The sequence below is a fragment of the Xenopus laevis genome, chromosome 1L (genome assembly GCF_017654675.1).
Source record: "Xenopus laevis strain J_2021 chromosome 1L, Xenopus_laevis_v10.1, whole genome shotgun sequence".
Classification (NCBI taxonomy): Eukaryota; Metazoa; Chordata; class Amphibia; order Anura; family Pipidae; genus Xenopus; species Xenopus laevis.
In genome coordinates, this window is record NC_054371.1 from 31,913,946 (window position 1) to 31,935,925 (window position 21,980).

At 39.3% G+C, this 21,980-nt stretch overlaps 1 protein-coding gene across 1 annotated transcript in view; it reads right to left on the bottom strand.

The window, feature by feature from the left end:
- kcnip4.L (Kv channel interacting protein 4 L homeolog) overlaps nt 1-17,341 on the bottom strand; it is a 196,709-nt gene extending 179,368 nt beyond the window's left edge. The window contains exon 1 of the mRNA XM_041582913.1: nt 17,205-17,341. Coding sequence (XP_041438847.1) covers nt 17,205-17,304 — 100 coding nt within the window. The 5' untranslated portion in view covers nt 17,305-17,341. The remainder of the gene's footprint in view (nt 1-17,204) is intronic.
- Between the last annotated feature and the right edge of the window lie 4,639 nt (nt 17,342-21,980).

Consider the following 21,980-nt stretch of genomic DNA (forward strand, 5'->3'; position numbering starts at 1 on the left):
TGCCATTCTGGCCAACATACGAGCAGTTCTCTCTCTGACAGTCTTCCTTCGTCGGCGGTTCTGCGGGTTTGCGGGTTGGGCCGCGGGTCTTCTCAATAGCGATTTTTACTTGTTTTTTCTGATCACGCCTACTTCCAATGATGTCACTTCAGGTTTACAATGACAGCACTTCCTGATTCTTGATGGTCAGCGGCTTGCGGGTCTGGGTTGCGGGTCCGGGTTGCGGATAAGATACTTGCAGGTCGGGTCGCGGGTCCAAACAGGTAAGAATGCGGGTTGAGGGCCTGGGTTGCGGATTGCAGGTTTCGGGTACGGGTTTCAAAAAATAGACCCACACAGGACTCTAACGCAACGCATTCAGCGGAAGTGACGTCAGCGCTCCGTGTGTGTGACATCACTTCCGCATTCTTTCTTGGACCCCCTACCGTCACCCCCTCAGCTCCATCGGAGGGTGGGGAAAAAATACAGGCAAAAAATAGGCACCCCAAGGGCCGCCCCCAAAACAGTGCTGCCCTCGGGGGCCTATATATAAATATGGCCCTGCACCTAGTCCTGCCCCTGCTGAACCCATTGGCCCTCCCCCAAGGAAAGTGTTAATTTCAGGGCTCCTGTACTTTGCCAGGGAAAGAGGATGGCAGGCATTCACTGACATATGAGGTAAAAGAACTGCATACTTTATTAGGCAAATCATGTGTCCAACGTTTCGGCCCACATTGCGGCCTTTATCAAGGTTAATAAAGGCCCCAATGTGGGCCGAAACGTTGCACACACGAGTGATGTTAGAATAAAATTATTTCATTGAAAACATTTCTGGAGTGCTGGTCCATCTTGAAGGATATATAGACAGATAGTGGTAACCGGCCGCTCACTGCCACCAGAAACAAAGTTCTCATACATATTGCCTCATGGCAGGAGCAGTCCTGAACATGGACATCTCCTGGCTTACCCCTAGCTTCTCCATAATTCAGGACCCACAGGCCAGAAGTCTTGAAAGACAGATGTTGCCTACTTACTGCCAGTTCACGGTGCAAGTGGTTTGTGTACGTGTCCCTTAGTATTTCTGCATTTGTTCTCTGTGCTCTTGAGAAATAAGTCGACTGAACAAAAATAGTTGACTAAGTGAATAGATATAATGGCTTCCAACTTGCAGTGTTTCCTGTATCTTTATTTGATTCATGTATCACTATTTTAATGATATTTCATGTGGGGCTTGGAACATTGCATGAAAGGAGTAAGCGGAATATGCTAATGCAGTGGTAATTTATGTGACAAACACTGCACAAAGTACTGGAAAGGAACTTTCTCAGATTGCTTTTTACAGCTGTCAGGCCTCTCGCAGGTCTATACAGGCATTTTATATTTTAGGAACTTGATAGGCACCTATTACGTTGGATATTACTAGATGGCAGTTGGTGCTCTCCTTGGAAAAGGGATGTTGTTTGATTTAGGTATGTTAATTGAATCTATGCACCCCAAGTGATCGCATTTATTTACCTGAAACCCCAGGCCGTTGCTCCTATCAGAAGAAAACTGCACTGGCCCAGGATTCTTCCAGTGAGCACCACGGAACGATCATCTTCCTGCTACTTCATTCTTCTCGATTCTGCACATGTGCAGTAGAGCAAAAAGCTGAACTTTAACGAAGTCAGCTATTTCATTCTACTGCGCATGCGTCTTCCCCGGGAAATTTGAAGAAAGAAGTATCCGGAAGAGGATCGCTCCATGGTGCTCACTGGAAAAATCCCGGGCCAGTGCAGTTTTCTTCTGATAGGAGCACCAGCCCGGGGGTTTCAGGTAAGTACTTGCGATCATTTGGGGGTGCCTAACTTTTGACACCCCAAGTACAAAGGACTTTCCTTCTTCTTTAACTGAAAGAATATGTGAGAACAATCATTCCTATGCTCATATTTAATATAAGTTTTGCAAACACTTAGAACCTTAATATCCAATAGAAAACAAATTTTGTGTTGCATAGTTTGATTAGTGTGTGCAAAACACACACTACCTTTAAAGAGATACTGACCTTTTTGTACATCTATCATAACACTGTCTTTATAATTTTGCCATAAAAGTACATAACCTATCTGATCCCTCAAGTTCCTCTATAAGGGGGCTGCCATGCTTTCCCACAAAATAAGGGAGCGGTGGGGGGTATCTGGTGCCGAAGTGGGTGGAAGTGATATCTCTACCGTTTTCAGTAGGGATGCACCAAATCCAGGATTCGGTTCAGGATTCAGCCAGGATTCGGCCTTTTTCAGCAGGATTCGGATTCAGCCGAATCCATCTCCCTTGCCGAACCGAATCCTAATTTACATATGCAAATTAGGGGCACAGAGGGAAAGTGCATGATCTTTTTGACCTGTGAGCACCCCCTGCGTGATGGCACTTCTGCAGCGCAACAATAGTTGGATTCCCTACCTCCCACCTCTGCTGCCGAATTTCATAGGAAAGCTTCTGGTTTGCAGAGGAAGTTTTTTTTCCAGAACGTCTTTTTTTTTTTAAAAAAAAATTATTATTTTAATTTTTTATCTGCCCTAAGCACAGGCCCTCGAGTGCCTAGATGGTAAATACGCCCCAGAGTGACGTCACATGGAAGCGCATTGTGATATCACTTCCGCTGACGTCACTGAGCAAGCGCCAATGCCTAAGATGAGGTTCAAAGCCTATGGCAGGACAGACCCAAAATACAGCCCTGCTGACAGCTAGAGAATGGACAGTCAGGTTGGCAAAACAGTCATGTTAAGGAACATCCTTGAAAAATCAACATGACCCATAGGTAACTTTTTATGTACATTGATATTTTGAAAAGTCGTTTTTTAGTGTCAGCATCACTTTAATATCCAACAGAAAAAAGATTGTGTGTTGTGTAGTTTGCTTAGTGTATGCAAATTCTGAAAATGAGCGATAAAGATTCACTATATGATTCCAGCGTGCTGGAGAATTTTACATTACAGATACGAGTTTTTCTTTCATCCGATTCCCGTATAAGTGTCTAATTCAATTTCTGGCCACAGGGCAGGTCACTTGGAAATATTTGAAAATCATTTACACTATTGATCGAAAGTCGCTGGTTTCAGGTCTCTATGGGTTCCTTCTAATTTCACATTTCATTTTAACTCAATTGAATATAGTTCTACTTCCATTCTATTTGTTATCCTGGAATTTACATGATTTATTCGCCTCATCCCCAGAGAGATCTAAATTGAGGTTCTACTGTGATGCATTTATTATTTTAAACTAATTTGTACTTGAAAAGCGAGTGTAAAAGAGGAATATAAATATGCAGGATTAGACTGGAATAATATCATAAATATGAATTCGATTATAACATATCCTTGATCATTTAACTATTACTCAAGGTGATGGTTGGTATCTGTGCGTAATTTGTATGTTTGATGGATAAGCCTAAAGAATTGTACAATTTGTTGGCACTTTATGTGATAATTATTTTTTGATTAGACTGTTAGCTGTGTCTGTGTTTCATCACTTGGAACATTATCCGTAACAAATATGAATGTTTCTCACTACCTGTACTATTAAAGGGTTTGTTCACTTAAATTAACTTTTAGTATAATGTAGAGAGTGGTATTCTGAGACAATTTGCAACTGGTTTTCATTTCTGTTTTTTGTAAGTTATTTGGCTTTTATTCGCCAGCTGTCCAGTTTGCAATTTTAGCAATCTGGTTGCTAGGGTCCAAATTACTCCAGCAACCATTCATTAAAGATGGTGGTTCACGTTTGAGTTAACTTTTAGTATGGTGCAGAGAATGATATTTATGGTTCTTTAGTTATTTAGCCTATTATTCAGCAGCTCTCCAGTTTGCAATATCTGGTTGCTAGGGTCAAATTACCCTAGCAACCATGCATTGAATTGAATACGAGACTGGAATATGAACAGAAGAGGCCTGAATAGCAAAATAAGTAATAAAAAGTAGCAATAACAATACATGTGTTGCCTTACAGAGCAGAGTGACCACCATTTGAAAGCTGGAAAGAATCAGAATAAGGCAAATAATTTAAAAACTGAAAAAAGGGAAAAAGGACAATTGAAAAGTTGCTTAGACGTAGCAAGTCTATAACATATTAAAGGTAGGCATGGGCGTTTTTTTTCACCTTGTTTGGCCACAAAATAGACTTGTATGGCGACGTGCGTCAAAAAAAAAAGACAAATTGTTTTTTGCGCCCGTAGAATTTAATGGGCGTCTGCGTCATTTCGCCGGCGGCGAGTTTTGACTTGTATGGCGACGTGCGTCAAAAAAAAAAAGACAAATTTTTTTTGACGTCCATAGACTTTAATGGGCGTCTGCGTCATTTCGCCGGCGGTGAATTTTTGGCGAAGTGAAACGGGTCAAATTCGCCCATCCCTAATTAAAGGTTAACCAACCCCTTAGTGCATAATTAGTAGTGTTGAGCAATATTTTGGCAGGCATGGATTCATAGTGAAATTCTGTGTCATGCTTCCAACTAATTTTTTTAATATTTTTCCCCTCTGCACACCCCCCACAGTCACCTTATTTTATCTTGTTGCCAGGAGCGTAACTGCAGAAGAAGCAGACCCTGCGGCTGCAGGAAGATCAGGATGTATAGGGGACCCCAGGAGGCCCAATGAGGCCCTAATTAATGATCAATTTCAACATATATTGGTAAAACAGGACAAACTCTGGATATGTGGGGGTACCTTTTACTTAGTGATCAGTCAACCTTTCAGTAGTAGTCACTAAAGAGATTTGTTTGACTTTAAGGCCATAAAGTTATACTCATGAGCACCAAGAGCCTGAGGACCCTGCCTCCTATACCCCTACAACTTGGCTCTCCACCATGAGCAAAACTTCAGTTAAACAGTGTAAGGATTCACTTGAATGACAGGAGTGGCTTTTTTCAAAGAAGAGACATCGACTACCAATGTAACTTCAAGCAGGTTCACTGCCTGTGTTTTATTCATAGCAGACAGGGCAAACAAAAACAAACAAACAAACAAAAAAATGAAAACAAAGCAAACTGGTTCACTGGCAGTCTGAATTCCTGCAAAGCCTGAGTGGCCATTTACAACTTAGAAGGCAGGGAGTAAAGTGCAGAAAATGGGCGCAATCTAAAATATTTTTGCACTTTGTTCCCTGCCTTCCACCCTAGATCAATGGCCACATGTCTCTGTGCTCCATTTTGGAGCATAGACACCTATGTTCACCCTCCATGAATAAATCGCTGCATTTGGTAGGCACCTAGGTGTTCCCCCTCCTGCCACATATCTGATGTAATTTGTGCTTCAACGTTTTGGTCTTTTCTCCTCTGTTCTTCAAACTCAACTTCCTTTCTGGACAGAGAGGGCTCACTCCAAGACCCATCTCTTCTTGACAGCTAAGGATTAATTAGTCCGAATACCTGCATTGGCTTTTACTCTGAGTTAACACTGCCTTACAGAACATTCTGGGATAGATATAGTACTCTTGCTGATAGTGCTCCATTGGCTGATACAAGTCACACGAAGAACAGTAACATCAATCAAAAATGTGGTAATTTTTGCAATAATTCAGTCTTGATTTTTAATTTGATCAAGGGCATTATCTGAGTTTGTATGTTCTCCCCGTGTCTGCATGGGATTCCTCCAGCTACTCCAGTTGCCTCCTACACTCCAAATACACACAGGCAGGTTAATTGGTTTCTGATAAAACTGACCCTAGTGTGAATGTGATAGGACCCCTAGCGCTGGAATGGGCTCCTCCTGATTCTCCAGTTGCCTCCCACACTACAAAAACATACAGACGGGTTAATTGGCTCCTGCTACATTTGATCCTAATTTGAATGTGATAGGGACATCAGATTGTAAGCTCCACCTGGACAGGGACTGATGTGAATGATCTGTAATATAAATAAAGCACTGAACAGGGAATTCATTTAAACAGAAGGTCCTTAATTTAATAACGACATGTTTAGCATAAAATAATTTTCTTCAGGAAATATATTTCAATTAGCTTCAGTTCTGAAGACACCAAAACGATATCTGTCATGCTACAAATGTAACCATTATTAGATACCATTAAGTTTAATCTATGAAACGTCGAGACATTAATTGCAGATTAATTCTCTGCGAGTACAAATGGTGAAGAAACCGCTATTGTCTTAAGATGACGGAGCAGCCGTTCATCAGTGTTTTCCACTGCCTGGGGAATAGTTAACGTGTGTAAATTCCATGGACAATGTATGGGGAAGGGTTTATTTTATATTTATAAGAATAAGTGGAAAGGGTGAGAGATTATGTCAGGTTTAGTCTGGATTCACTCTTAGCGGCATTTAAGACGTCTTAGAAATGCCAGGTTGGCCAAGTGGAAAAGTCATTAGAGACTGGCATTTGGAACAGTTACAGCGGGCGTTTATAGTTTTGCAGAACAGATAAAATGTCAGATCCTTTTCTTGCTGCCTCACATTTAGATAAATGCGTCTTCTATCTGTCAAGGGCTAAATGGATGAGGGCTCAAAGTTTTACTGAAGGACAAAAAAAAAATGTTAACATCAAATTGCATCTATATAACAGTGAGCGTTGCATTTAACACCGCATTTAACACTGCTGCTCATCAAGCCTTTATCTCTTTATATTTCTATAGTGACTTATGGCATGTTATAGAATAAAATTAATGTTCAAAAGGAAATCCTTTGTACAATAAAGAAAGTATTCCAATATGGAGCCAGTAGAGGTCATTGAAGGGTATGTGGCTGAGATTAACTCGTCAGAGCAATTACGGCTTATTTTAGTCATATAAGTAAAGCATTAGCCTTTATGTAATTATATTCCACGGTGTGGAATAAAATGAAAGATTTTTAATCTTTTACAACTCCATCTTTACTACTTTGTGGGTCCAGGCCTGTGCCAGCCTCCTTTGATGTTTTCTGATGTAACTGTAGGCGTACAGAAGAGCCTTTGATACCTTCTACACAGAGAAAGTCTTATCACCTACTGAAATCAAGTTCCTACACCATAATAGGTCACCTCATCATTTGACTATGAGCCAGAGCATTGAATATTCTCCCATTCAGGGAAACAACTTGGAATAGCAGCAAACATGTTATGGTCAAAAATAAGAATGAAGCAAGGTGGTAGGGCCCTCTCAGTTGGTGGTCTGCCTGTACCGCAGATTGATGGGGCACTATTGCAGAGGTATACCTACTTATTAGATAATTTCAAGACTCAATTAATGCTGAAGGAAATTGAAAACAGATGTACTAGGCATGTATCTGTACTTTAACTAGCATCCTCCCCCTTTAATTGGAGGAAGTGGTGAAATGTGATATGATCCTTTTCAGGTTTGGGTTGACAAATGTAGTATGTTTACGTTTTGGAGGATAAATGTGGTGTGATCCTGTTCAGGTTTTGGAGGATAAATGTGGTGTGATCCTCTTCAGGTTTTTGAGGTTAAATGTGGTATGAGCCTCTACAGGTTTTGGAGGATAAATGTGGTATGAGCCTCTTCAGGTTTGGGAGGATAAATTTTGTATGAGCCTCTTCAGGTTTTGAAGGATACATGTGGTATGAGCCTCTTCAGGTTTGGGAGGATAAACTTGGTATGATCCTCTTCAGGTTTTGGAGGATAAACAGAATGATGATAGGCAATAAATGAGGGGGGGGGAACTGATCTAGCACTATTATTATTATCATATGTTCAAAAGTGTGGATAAGATGAAACAGGTTTGCTCAGTTTGGGAATATCATGGTTAGGTACTGTCTTAAAAAACATGAAAACTATATATAGTTTACTGTATATAGATTATGGTGATTCCACTTGATTTGCTTATTGTAGGAAGCTGATATCAGTAGGTGAATAGATGAAGTGTAATGCTTTCCATGCGGATGAACTGATGGTCCCATAACTGTACTTCCTTTATAGTTCGAATTACTCATTTTCGTTCCCTTTCAAGTAAGTTCTCAGTGTGAAAATTTCATCTGCTCAATGACAGTTTCCAACAATAGCCTTTTTAATGTATCCAATATATATTTAGAGGATGTACAAACAAGTGTCACAAACTATTAGCATACAATCAGTTGTTATAATACATATTTTATGGAATTCGTATTGGGTTAATCTCATAGCTCACTATTCTTTGTCTCGTTGTTTCCTATTACAGAAAGCATTTATACACCTGAGATAACATGCGATTGACCCTATAAAATCATCCTGTATTCTCAAATATCTATTATAGCACCTATACTGTACCTATTATTGATGCCTTTGCCCAATCCTATTTGCTCCATTTTATACACACGTGAGATTTTGTGTTTGATTTATTTTTGCAGTTGCAGAGACTCCCATAGGAACACATTGTCTTAACCTGCTTGTCTAATGGCAGCGATACATTCTCAGTTGTGTAACTAGTTTCTATAAAATATATATTTTAAAAAGCAACAGGGAGCAACGTGTGGGAAACATGCAGCAATTGTGTTAAGTGTGATGGAAAGTGTTCAATTTGCAGAGCTGTTCTAGAGTAGAATTCGTTTACAATTGATTTCTTAACGGCTGAGAGAAGCTAATGCTTTTGGTCCAATTCAATGAAAAAGAAAAATTTTCATGCAAAATGGAAAACGTCTGTTTGGAGAGCCCCATTAAGTATTATATGGTAGTGTGATTACATAGTAACATCATTATAATGTCTGAGAAAAGACACGTGTCTATCAACCCTAATTCTCTGGTTATTTAAGACCCAATTTATAACCCATTAAAGTATTAATATTGACTAATTTAATTAACTCCATTGGTTTTTCAGTCAATGTTGGGAATGGCTCTTTATAAAGTTTCAACATATGTCCATCAAAGTCAGAGGAAAGTAGAAATGTATTCAAGTTGAAGAAGTAATAGTTTACAGAAATCACATTAATTTCAGCACAATTACTGACAAATAATAAAATATCAGAGGCTTCTTCTAATATTTTGCCAAATAAAAATGGCACACCAGCCTGCCCAGCAGATTCCCTGGCCAGAATCCCTGATCTCGACCCAGGAGACAGGTTGTGATCTAGAAGGCTTCTCTCCAGTATGGAATCAGTTGGCTCCGGGGCTGATTGTTCCCACGTCGGGGGTTAACCATTTGGGTACAGGGATTCCTGTCCCTCATGCTGATCTTCAACATTACTGTTAGCATTTTGTTATAATAAAGTAAGGTACACCTATGGATTAACTAAGTTGACATATTTATTTATTAAATGAATGAATATCAGCCTGCCGTAATAAATAGCACCAAGCTATTGCATAATGGGGGAAGTCACATGACGGACTATACATAATAACACACTACAACATACAGTAAGACATTTCTTGAATAAACTTTCCATCAAGAAAGAGGGGACACAAGAAGCATGATTTAGTAAAAAAATAATGCATTTCGTGATTTTTTGGTATTAATAATAAGGAAACTAGTAAGCAAAGCATCACCAACAGCTGAAGAGTCAATGGTACAGGTATGGGACCTGTTATCCAGAATGTTCCGGACCTGGGGTTTTCCTAGATAAAGGATCTTTCAGGAATTTGGATCATTATAATATAAACCTACAAAAAAGTATTTTAAACATTAAATAAATCTGATTGGATTGTTTATTTCCTCCAATAAAGATGAATTAAGCAATAGTTAGGATCAAGTACAAGTGTGACTTTGGATGCAACCCGAGGGGCAAGGTGCAAAGTGTAAAAAACACAAATGGGCTTTGGTAGGAAATGTGTGGTAGGAAGTAGCAAGCTTGTTGGAGAACCTGCTATCTGCAGTGACTGGCCATGGTTTAGATAAGTAAGGCATCCTTCAGGTATGTATTGAATAATAGGTACTTGTGGGTTGTCCATATGCTGCTCTATGTTCATAGAAAACTGTCAGTTGTAGCTATTAAAAGAATTTAAAAAATGAATAGCTATTTTCCAGGTGGTAAATTGAGCAAAAATCTGATTTGATATATCCAATTATATATACAGGTATCCATTATCCAGTAAGACGTTAACCAGAAAGCTCCAAATAACAGAATGCTCATCTCCCATAGACTCCATTTATCCAAATAATCCACATTTTTAAAAATTATTTCCTTTTTGTCTGTAATAATAAAACAGTACCTTGTACTTGAGCCAAACTAAGATATACAGTAATTAATCCTTATTGGAAGCAAAACCAGCCTATGTTTAAATGATTTTATAGTAGATGAAAGGTGTAAAGTAGTCCAAATTACAGAAATCTCAGTTATAAAGACTATTAAACAAATAGGAAAGCTCAGGAGCATGAAAATATTTCAATATAGGGACAGTATGCTCCAGCTACTCCAGCTCTCAGGGCCAAAGGACAATACCATATGAGGGCCCATACATGTGTATAGCCACCGTTGTGTTCTTCCATTCGTTCAGCCTACTGTCCAAATGATTGCCCAATCAAAATGTTGTAACGGGAGCAATAATTCTCAATGCTCCTAACTGGCTATACATGTCTAGATGTTCCGGCAACATGACTGAAATCAGGCCTAATATATGTTTAGCAAACTGCTTAAAAATTCAGGGCCAGATCTAGGAAATCCAGCTAGAAGGGCGTCCTTGAATTCCCACATTTTCTGGGAACCTTAGCCTGCACATATCTTCTTGAAAATCAATGGGAACAGCATGAGGTGGTCACATGCGCTTTCCCTCTGACTATTGCCCTTAAAGGGGATCTCTACACAAACATAACTTAAGCTTTTCGAAAAGTAAACATAATTTCAAGTAACTTTGCAATATACATCAATTAAAAAATATGCAGACTTTTCATGATTTTTAATGGTTTGAAATAGTTCCCTAAGCCTAGCCCCCTGCTCTCCTGCTGATCTGTCTGACTACTTTGCTGAGCTGGCTGACTACTGTTACTTTGTATCAGCAGCCAGTTGTCCTCAGCCTGCATCCTCCAAACCCCACAATTCCCTGCACATGTGATTTCAATAAGGAAAGGAACATGCCAATGCAATGCATTGTGGGTTATGTAGTTCCTGCATGCTGTCTGTAAGCTGTGGAGAAGTTGTTACAATTTGTAGCATTAGTGTTTAGTCCCTCCTTCCCTGCCAGGATTTCAAATGATGCAGAAAGAGGAGAACTGTTAAACAGCTGGATTACAGCATTTAAAATTGCATTTTTCTTTCATTTATATGATAGGGAAGCAAAAATGTAAACAAATGTATTCTATAGAAAGGAGTAGCACAAGTTTAAGCAAATCAATGCAAAATTGTGAATAAAACTCTCTCCATATGGTTTGATAGGAAAACATCCACAGAGACTGGAATAAAAAGGTCTGGTTTCTTTTACTGCTAATCAGCTTTACAGTACTAAGAGAGTTGGTTATGAGTTACACATTGAAAACACTCACAAATAGTTGGATTACACTGAAGAAAGTGTACATTTAGTTAGTTAAAGATTACTCATTGTGCTACTCAGTTGTTGACTTGGATTACAAAGCAAATAAACATTCTCCTATGAGGTTGCTAGTAATATTTGCTTTCAGTTCACACAAGGGAAATTTGATGGCTCTCTATTCGCTTAAACTTCTAAGAAATGTTTCAATTGGTCTTCATTATCTATGTTTTATAGTTTTGGAATTATTTGCCTTTTTCTTCTGACTGTCACTGACCCCATCTAAGAAACAAATGCTCCGTAAGGCTACACGTTTATTGTTATTGCTACTTTTTATTACTACTATTTCTATTCAGGCCTCTCCTATTCATAATCCAGTCTCTTATTCAAATCAGTGCATGGATGCTAGGGGAATTTGGACCCTAGCAACCAGATGGCTGAAATTGCAAACTGGAGAGCTGCTGAATAAAAAGTTAATAACTCAAAACCCACAAATAATAAAAAACCATTTGCAAATTGTCTCAGAATATCACTCTCTACATCATACTAAAAGTTAACTTAAAGGTGAGGAACCCCTTTAAGTCTACTAAAAATCATTTGTACGTGAATTAAGCCCGAAATGCTTGTTTTACCTCTAATAAAGATTAATTATATCTTAGTTGGGATAATGCACAAGGTACTGTTGCTGTGAATGTATAATGCGATTTTAACTTCTGTGTTGTAGTCTAAAAATATCATACTATATATAAACACAGAGTGAGTCCTAAGAATTGCACTCTAATTATCAACATGGTTGCATGCCAGTAAAAATACAAAATACAAAACAAAGGTACTGCACTCACCAGATCTTTTGAAGTATCACAAATGTATTAAAAGTTCATAAAGAACGCCAATGGTTTTTGTCCCAATAACGTGACCTTCATCATGGACTTCATCAGAGACTGGCAAATTGCTAATGTGGTGCCTCTATTCAAAAAAGGATCCAGTTCTCAGCCTCTTATAGGCCAGTTAGTCTGACGGTTAGGAAAGCTTTTCGAAGGGTTAATAAAGGATAAGATACTGGACTTCATAGCAAATAATAATACTATGAGTTTGTGCCAGCATGGTTTTATGCGTAACAGATCTTGCCAGACTAACTTAATTTCTTTTTATGAGAATGTAAGTAGAGACCTCGATTCTGGGATGGCAGTGGATTTGATTTACTTAGACTTTGCTAAAGCATTTAAAACAATGTGCCACACAAAAGGTTATTGGTTAAATTAAGGAATGTTGGCCTGGAACATAGTATTTGTACCTGGATAGAGAACTGGCTAAAAGATAGACTACAAAGAGTGGTGGTAAATGGAACATTTTCTAATTGGACCAGTGTTGTTAGTGGAGTACCGCAGGGCTCTGTACTAGGGGGCAAATCCACTATGCGCCGAAGCGCCTAACGCTAGCGTCAATTCGCTAGCATTGGTCATTTTCGTTACTTCGCAAATTCACTTACGAACGCTGGCGTAAATTCGCTAGTGTTACTTCGCACCCTAACGCCTGGCGAATTTGCACAATGGACATAACTACGCAAATTCACTAACGCGCGCATTGTACTGAACGCTACCTTTTACGCTAGACTTCCTTCGCCACCTCAGACCAGGCGAAGCGCAATAGAGTAGATAGGGATTGCTTCAAAAAAAGTTCACATTTTTTCTAAGTCCCAAAAAACGCTGGCGTTTTTTCTATATTATGGGTGATAGGCTGAAAAAGATCGAAAAATCTTTTGGGGCTCCCCTCCTTCCCCCCTACATTTCCTAACTCATGGCAACTTAACTATACAGGGGGCACATCTGTAGGGCAAAAAAAAAATATTTGATGTTTTGAAGGTTTCCCAGGCATTTGTAGTGATTGTACGTATTCCTCCATTAAAATTTGAATTTGGCGCCGTATGCAAATTACTAAGGTTAAAAAAGAGTAAAACCCCTCTCTGTCTAGTTGCCAACCAATCAATAATACCACATTGATTGCCAATGTCTATGTTGTTCGGTCTCTAAGTTTCTGATAATTAAGAATAATTTCAATAAATATTTTTAAATAATTAAGAATATTTTTAAATTATTCTTAATTATCAGAAACTTAGAGACCGAACAACATAGACATTGGCAATCAATGTGGTATTATTGATTGGTTGGCAACTAGATAGAGAGGGGTTTTACTCTTTTTTAACCTTAGTAAATACATGATCAGGTAATTATACCTCTCTCTTTCTTTAAAGTGACGGCGTAATTTAATTAGGGTGTACAAAACAAACCTTGCTCTTTCACGCCGTATGCAAATTAACCATCGCTAGCGTAACTTCGCTTCGCTTAGCGAATCAACGCTAACGCAACTTCGCAACCTTACGCTACCCCTGAGCGCAACTTCAGATTTTGGTGAATTTGCGGAGCGCTGGCGAAACTAAGCCTGGCGAAGTGTGGCGAAGTGCGGCGAAGTGCGGCAAAGTTACGCCTGGAGCAACTATGAATCTTAGTGAATTTGCCCCTAGGTCCCTTGCTTTTCAACTTGTTTATTAATGACCTGGAGGTGGGCATTGAAAGTACTGTTTCTATTTTTGCAGATGATACTAAATTGTGCAGAACTATAGGTTCCATGCAGGATGCTGCCACTTTGCAGAGTGATTTATCTAAGTTGGAAAACTGGGCAGCAAACTGGAAAATGAGGTTCAATGTTGATAAATGCAGGTTATGCACTTTGGCAAAAATAATATAAATGCAAGTTATACACTAAATGGCAGTGTGTTGGGAGTTTCCTTAAATGAGAAGGATCTAGGGGTTTTTCTAGATAACAAGTTGTCTAATTCTGGGCAGTGTCATTCTGTGACTACTAAAGCAAATAAAGTTCTGTCTTGCATAAAAAAGGGCATTAACTCAAGGGATGAAAACATAATTCTGCCTCTTTATAGGTCCCTGGTGAGGCCTCATCTGGAGTATACAGTTCAGTTTTGGACTCCAGTCCTTAAGAGGGATATAAATGAGCTGGAGAGAGTGCAGAGACTAAGTGCAACTAAATTGGTTAGAGGGACGGAATACTTAAATTATGAGGGGAGACTGTCAAGGTTGGGGTTGTTTTCTCTGGAAAAAAGGTGCTTGCGAGGGGACATGATTACACTTTACAAGTACATTAGAGGACATTATAGACAAGTAGCAGGGGACCTTTTTACCCATAAAGTGGATCACCGTACCAGAGGCCACCCCTTTAGACTAGAAGAAAAGAACTTTCATTTGAAGCAACGTAGGGGGTTCTTCACAGTCAGGACAGTGAGGTTGTGGAATGCACTGCCGGGTGATGTTGTGATGGCTGATTCAGTTAATGCCTTTATAATTTATGTGAAAGTAGGGAGAGGTGTGTGTATGAATGCTGGGTTTTCATTTGGAGGGGTTGAACTTGATGGACTTTTTTGAACCCAATTTAACTATGTAAATATGTACTATGAACACAAACAAACAAGCAAACAAATAAACACTTTGGGGTTATTTATCAAATGTCAAGTTTTAGAGGTTTGTGAGGTTTTTTATACATCGAATGAACTCACATTTCAATTGTGTTCTGATTTAAGAAAAAACTTGAATGGTAAAAACTCAAATCAGTGAATTTGGGGTGTAGAACCCGAAAAACTCAAATATGAAAAAAATCTCAAATTGAACAAATTATTCAAGTTTTCGAGAAAAACCAACCAAACATCATGAAGGCTACAAACATCTTAAAATGGTTGAAAGGACCTCTGCTATTGACTTCTACATGACCTCGACAGGTTATAGCTGGAATATTTTCGGATTTGAGCTATTTCCAGGTTCGGGGTATAATAAATCTTAAATTTGAGATTTAAAAAAAAAATAAAAATTTCAGGGTTTTTTACCTAAAAATGTGAGTTTTGACTGAAACATACCCTCGAAAACTTGAATTTTTTGGATAGAAATCAACTCGATCTTTGATAAATAACTCTTATCTACAGTATATCATCCATTATTTGTTTCAGGGTTCCACAGATCCAATAATTCAACCAAATCCTTAGTAGGACACCAGTGTGCCCCAAAATGTTGGCTGCATTGCAGCTGTTATAGGTTGTCACCCTCTCAAATGAGTGGTTCTGGGTTCTCCTTGTACTTTACCTCTAGCGATGAGTGAATCTGTGACGTATTGTTTCACCAATTCACCAAAACATTCGTAAAACACATTGAAGTCAAAAGCCGTCAAAATTAATTTGATGCGTGCCAATTTTGATGTGCAACGATTTTGACGCAAGTTATATGCGCAACTATTTTGTCCAAATGCATTAAAGTCAATGGGCGTCCAAATAATTTTACTGTACGTCATTTTTTACGCATGTGACTTTTCTGACGCAGACAAGTTCCGTAAATTAATTTGCCGCCGTCGTTACGTGGAAATTTTCCGCAAATCCATGCCTGCCGAATGTATTCACCCATCACTATTTGCTCCCATTTGTCCGAATCCCTTTTAAAGTTGCCATTTTTGCGACTGACATAACGTGAGGGTTATTGTACCAGTGACCCTGCGGTTAAATGAATATGCCAGACAACTCATCCAATGACATGCCCTTCTGCACACTCATCATCACTGTATCGGCAGCATTCTGAGTACATTTACTTTGTATGAGGGATTAGGAACCCCTTCAGGAGCAACAAACAAATCTGATGTGTTAAGACATTTCAATTATCTAATTTGATTTTAGATTTGCTTCTGTATTTGCTCTCGTTTACTATTAAAGATTTGGTTGGAATTCCAAAAATAATAAGGCTGTTGCAGAATACATTTGTATATTTTTTGAGGGAATGTCTATGTTTTCAGTTAACCTGTTACCTGCCAGAGAGTAGTCTAATAAAGATAGACAAGCAAGACCCTTTCAGTTGCAATGTCTACTTTTTTACTTTTTCTAAGGCATTTGAAACTTTTTTTTGTTAAACGAACAAAATGAAATGGCATGAGAGATCTCAAAGACTTGGGAGATCCACGTAGCTCAAGAGCTAAACATGGAATGACAGGATTAAAGTGGAAAGATGTTTACAGCCGACTAGCTTCAAGCAATGCAAAAAGAACTCTGCAGCGTTATATGAACTTGTCAGAGTAGCACCAGAATCATCTTTGCTGGTGATTAAATCTCTTTCCACAGGTAAGTGTCGAAACGCGATTAATAAAGAGCCCGGTTGTAAGGGGCTCAGGCTGAACTTTGCTGATTGAGAATAATGAAAGGGAAACCGGCTTTTTATCTGAATGAATTAAAGATCGGACTGGAGCAAGCCTGTGGCTTTATTGAAAGTCGTCCAGAGCTTTTTCATTTGTAGAACTATTATTTATTTATTTTTTTTTTTGCCTTTACATCTTCAAAATGTTGGTGATGTCAGTTCTACATTAATAAATAGTCTGTGCTATTTGATGCATGAGGGTTGCATAAAACACACAACAACCTGACACTTTCTATATGATGTTCACGTTGTGTTATAAAGCAAGTTGCTGGTAACATAGGATAGATAGTGAATGATGCTCTTTGGCTGTAGAAGGGTGCTGGGATTTGTAGTGCAATAACATCTAGAGGGTCAGAATGCTTCTCATTATATTATATTCTAATTATATTCCCCAGCAACTATTTGTGGTGCTATATTTTCATCGTCATTATCATAAACTCTAGTTTTGAAAAGTCTTTATAACAACATTGTACAGATCTTTTTCTCCCCACATCCAAACACTCAGTCTGATTTAAAAAAAAAAAATAATACTGAAGAATAATGGAGCAAAAATGAACTGAGAATCCTGACACTCCAACAAGTAGAAAGCACAGCAGGGAAAAGACCACACAAGTGACTGTATAAATGACTCTCTTACCTTCTAAACCTGCTTCAATGAGCCCAAACTGTTCCAGCAATTTGACAAAGAGCACAATGACGATAAGAACAGCTATCATCTCAAGACCTTCCAAATTCATGGTGAATTAGAGTCAGTCATGGTCTGACCACAGTCCCTTACAGTGCTCTTCTCGCAGGATTCCCTTGTAAAGCCATTGAACTACATTAAGAGAGCTCCTGTCATTCAGGGAAAGGCAGCGGGAGAGAGAGAGACAGCGAGAGAGAGAGAGAGAGAGAGAGTCTGCAAATAACTCCTGTCTGTGCCGGCAGAGGCCAGAAGTGGCAGAAGGATAAACTCTCAGGCCTGTCACGATTATTCGTATGCTTGTTATCACTTTTATACAGAGAGAGACAGCCATGCGTTAAAGAAAGAGACGATCGCCAAAGGACCGACGAGGTCATTCAACAAATGTCCCCACCATAAGTGACATGTACAGACTGACAGCCACACTCTCACACACATACACACACCTGGGATTCTGTGTTTGCTTTCCCCTCTGTAATGGGGAGAAGGGTTGGGGACTGGCAGTTGCCTTGGTAACATATAACATCTAAAACCAAGCCTTATGTCGGATACTTCAGGATTCGCTCGTGAGGTGTGAAACTCTTATTAGCATCTCTTGTTCTTTTGAGCAATATTTTTCAAAGGCTTGAGACTAGAAAAACTATCCAACAGAGATTTTAACACAGAGAAACTCTCCGAGGGCTTGTCAAGAGTACGGATGTTTGCTAACAAGAACTGTTAGAGTTTTTCATGATATCTTCTGCTTTTCGAGACTATAACGGCCTGTCCACTGCCAAACGAGCGAATCTCTCCCCGATATGCCCACATTGAAGTGGGCGATATCTGGCTGATCTGTTGTGGGCCCTAGGGTCCAATGATTGGATCATATTGGATTCGATACGGGCAGTCGGATCGTGGGGCCAAATAGACACACAGATGCAGGCGCGATTTTTAACCTGCCTGATCGAGATCTGCCCGACTTTTGGCCAGATATCGATCTGGGAAGCCCGGCGGATGGCTCCACACACGGGCCACTAAGCTGCTTTCTTGGTCTGCCGGCAGCTTTTATTGGCCTGTGTATGGAGGCCTTAAGGGTAATGCTGTTGCATGTGTTAGTTATATACACACCTTGCACCCAATAATTGCATTATAAGGGGATGATTTATAGATTTAAATTTTTATGATTTATATATTTTAAAGTAGATTTTATATCAACATTTTCTGCAGCAAACGCCGATCAAATCCGATCCGGTTTTTTACACTTATTTATTATTATATTTTCCGAAAATTTGTTTTGCAGGAAAAAATCTGATTTTCTCTATTTTTTTTGATTTTTCACCTTTTTTTCTGATTTTTCACCCAAAAACTCATATTTCTTATGCTTTTTGCCTGAAAACTCCCAAAACGTTTGGGTATTGCACGAAACCATATCTAAAAATCATTGGGACTTCTCCCATTGACTTATATGCAATCTCGACAGGTCTGAGGATCCATCCTGGGGTTTAATAAATTCCGAAAAATTTGTGATTTTTTAAAAGTTCAATTTTATTAAAAAAAAAACACAAATTTTTGCATTCAGAGTTTAGTTAATAACCCCCTTAGTGTTAGAGTTGCCTCCTTGCCCCTTGAAAAAATCATGTATGGTGCCCAAGACTCACACATGGGACACTTTAGGGTGCATAAGTTTCTGAGAGGCCACTCCATGTATCACAATATTTCAACACCTGACCAATTTGAACTTGGGGCCAAATCCTTGAGTCCTGCAGACGACTAGATACCCGTGGGTACCTGTGGAATATCCACAATGTGGTTGGGACCTGGTCAAAATATACTTCATGTTCCAACTATGTGGGTGGTCCACAGGCAACCTTTAATTGCAGGTCAGTAGTAGTTGTATTTGGTCATTTGGGACAGGTGAAAGAATAATATACTTTATCTTAGTGAAAATGATCCCCTGAGTGATGTCACTTCCTGTTTATGTGAGGGCTATGGGTGGGCGTAGCAGGATAGGAAAAGAATGTGGGTAAGCGGTTGTGGGTCAGGTTGGGTTTAATCAGGTGAGGTTGGGGAGCAGATCTCCAAAAACAGACCCATGTAAGTTTCTGTCCTATATTACAGAGTGTAATGGACATGGGAACTTAAACATCAGCACTATCCCTGGGCATAAGAAATGTATCGGCTATAGCAGCAGCTCCAGACTCACCTACAGTTAATTAGTCAGCTATGTTTACTCAATTATTTTGGTCTATTCGTTATTTGGTTTATTCAGGCCATTAGGTTTTTAAAAAACATCCTTGTAATCCATTATATGAATTCAGGAACTAGATCACTAAACAGTTAGGAGGCTGTTGACCACATTTGCTCCTTAGTACAAACCTTTTCCATGAAAAAAAAGAATGTTGTATATTGCCATATGTTACACAAAATTGGGGGCTATATTTATTATTGGCAATGGAGGTTGAATGCCTTATAAATGGGCCAAGAATACGGCACACTCAGGTGCAGTATTTTTACTGCGTAGTATACAGTAAACTCTATCTACCATAATAATTATAGAGTCTCATAAGTTTACTCAATTGGAATTCCCTAGCCCAGTCTTCTCTAGATAAAATGTCTAGTGATGTCACTAGAATTAGTCTGGAGGTTTTTATTTTCTCTGGTGAGTAAGGGAATTATTTCAATAAGAATTCTTATGTAATAAGGAGAGTTATGTAACCATTTAAGTTCTAGAAGTGTTGTTAGAGAGCACAGCCAACAGTTGGCTCCACCAAAGTGTTTTATTCCAGTGATAAGTACATTTGTGTAATACCTGCTATACTGTTTGGCGTGGCTTACTGATGTTTTATAATCACCTTGCATATATGTCTTAAGACTAATTCAAAAAACCCTAGGCAAGACTTGGACTTTTTAGCACCGATAGGGAAGGTAGAAGTTTACAGAAAAAATGACCTTAGTATTTAGCAAACGATTTACTAAGCCAGTTGTTACGGTGCAGAATATTCAGTATAGCAGTAGTGTGTTGGTTTTGCCTTCTGCAGCTCTTTAATAAGCCTGAGCAAGTGAGTAGGGATGTAGCGAACCTCCGATTTGGTGTTCGCGAACGCCGTTCGCGAACACCGGCAAAAAATGCGAACGTTCGCGAACAGTTCGCGAACTTCGAACACCCGCTAAAATCGTTCGATTCGAACGATCGAAGGATTTTAATCATTCGATCGAAGGATTTTCATTCGAATCGAACGATCGAAGCCATTCGATCGAATGCTTTTCATTCAATCGAATGCTTACAATCGTTCGAACGAATGGAAATCGTTCGATTTTAGCGGTCGAAGGAATTCGAATGGTCGAACGACTTGTATTCACTGAACGCGAACTCAAAATGCGAACGTTCCCAAACGTTTGCGAACATTCGGCGGACGCGAACGGTCGAAGTTCGCGCGAACTAGTTCGCAGCAGAACAGTTCGCTACATCCCTACAAGTGAGTGGATGGGGGGACGATGGGGGGACGATGGGGGTCATAGTATTTTTTACAATAGCTGGAGCGCCATTTACTTAATAATATCTCTGCCACGCACTCAAGTTTAAGGACTATTTGCAATGAAATTCTCTCTCCACCTAATAGAAATGTTCAGTGAATTATTTTACAACCGTTATAGAATGATTAGCAGGTTTCCCAAGTGACGACGGTGAATAAATGAAAATCTGTCTCACACTACCCCCATTATTAGCAACCTTCTTTGCAAACATTAACAGTGACATTTTAGCACACTTTATGCCTCCTGGTGCTAATGCTGACTGTTACATCCATATGTTTTATACACAGATTTATTAACACAAGAACTGTTTTACTTATGTGCTTATTATGTCATATTGTAAACTGAGTAGCAAACAATAGAATGCTTATGGATGGTGTCTTGCTAAAATTGCACCTGCTTTGCCTGTTCATACCCCCATTACTTTAAATAGCATTTGAATGTCCCTTCAGTACACACAGTATCCATGATATACACCGTTCCCTGAGCTATTTATCAAGCTGCACAATGACAATTTCCCCCAGGGGACACTGATCCTCCGACTATAGGGAATGGGGGTTAAACATGACCTCCCTCCCACCACTGTGAGCGTGTCTGTGACAGATTGCTGATTTCTACTTTTAATGAATGTCTGTCTGATCTGTAAGATGTAATGTGAGTATGTGAGTAAGAGAGAGAGAGAGAGAGTGGAACCTGTTCATCCTTTTCTACTGACATTCAAGGTCTAGACCAGTGGTCCCCAACCAGTAGCTCAGAGCAACATGTTGCTCACCAACTCCTTGGATGTTGCTCCCAGTGACTTCAAAGCAGGTGCTTATTTTGGAATTCCAGGCTTGGATGCAAGTTTTGGTTGCATAAAAAACAGGTGTATTGCCAAACAGAGCCTCCTGTAGGCTGCTAGTCCACATAGGGGCTACCAAATACCCAATCACAGCCCTTATTTGGCACCTCCTGGAGATTTTTTCATGCTTGTGTTGCTCCCCAAATATTTTTACACTTGAATGTGGCTCATGGGTAGAAAAGGTTGGGGTCTCTTGGTCTAGACTATATCATAACTAAAAGCTAGAAGGGCTGACTAGGGAAAAGGGTTAAGTCGTTGAGGTCTCATGCATAAAGATATAGATTTGACCTGGTCAGACCTGGTGATGGCTTGTGTTAGTCTCAAAGAATTTAGATGTCAAATCTCCCACCCCAAGACTCAGGTTCTAAGTTCACTGCTGA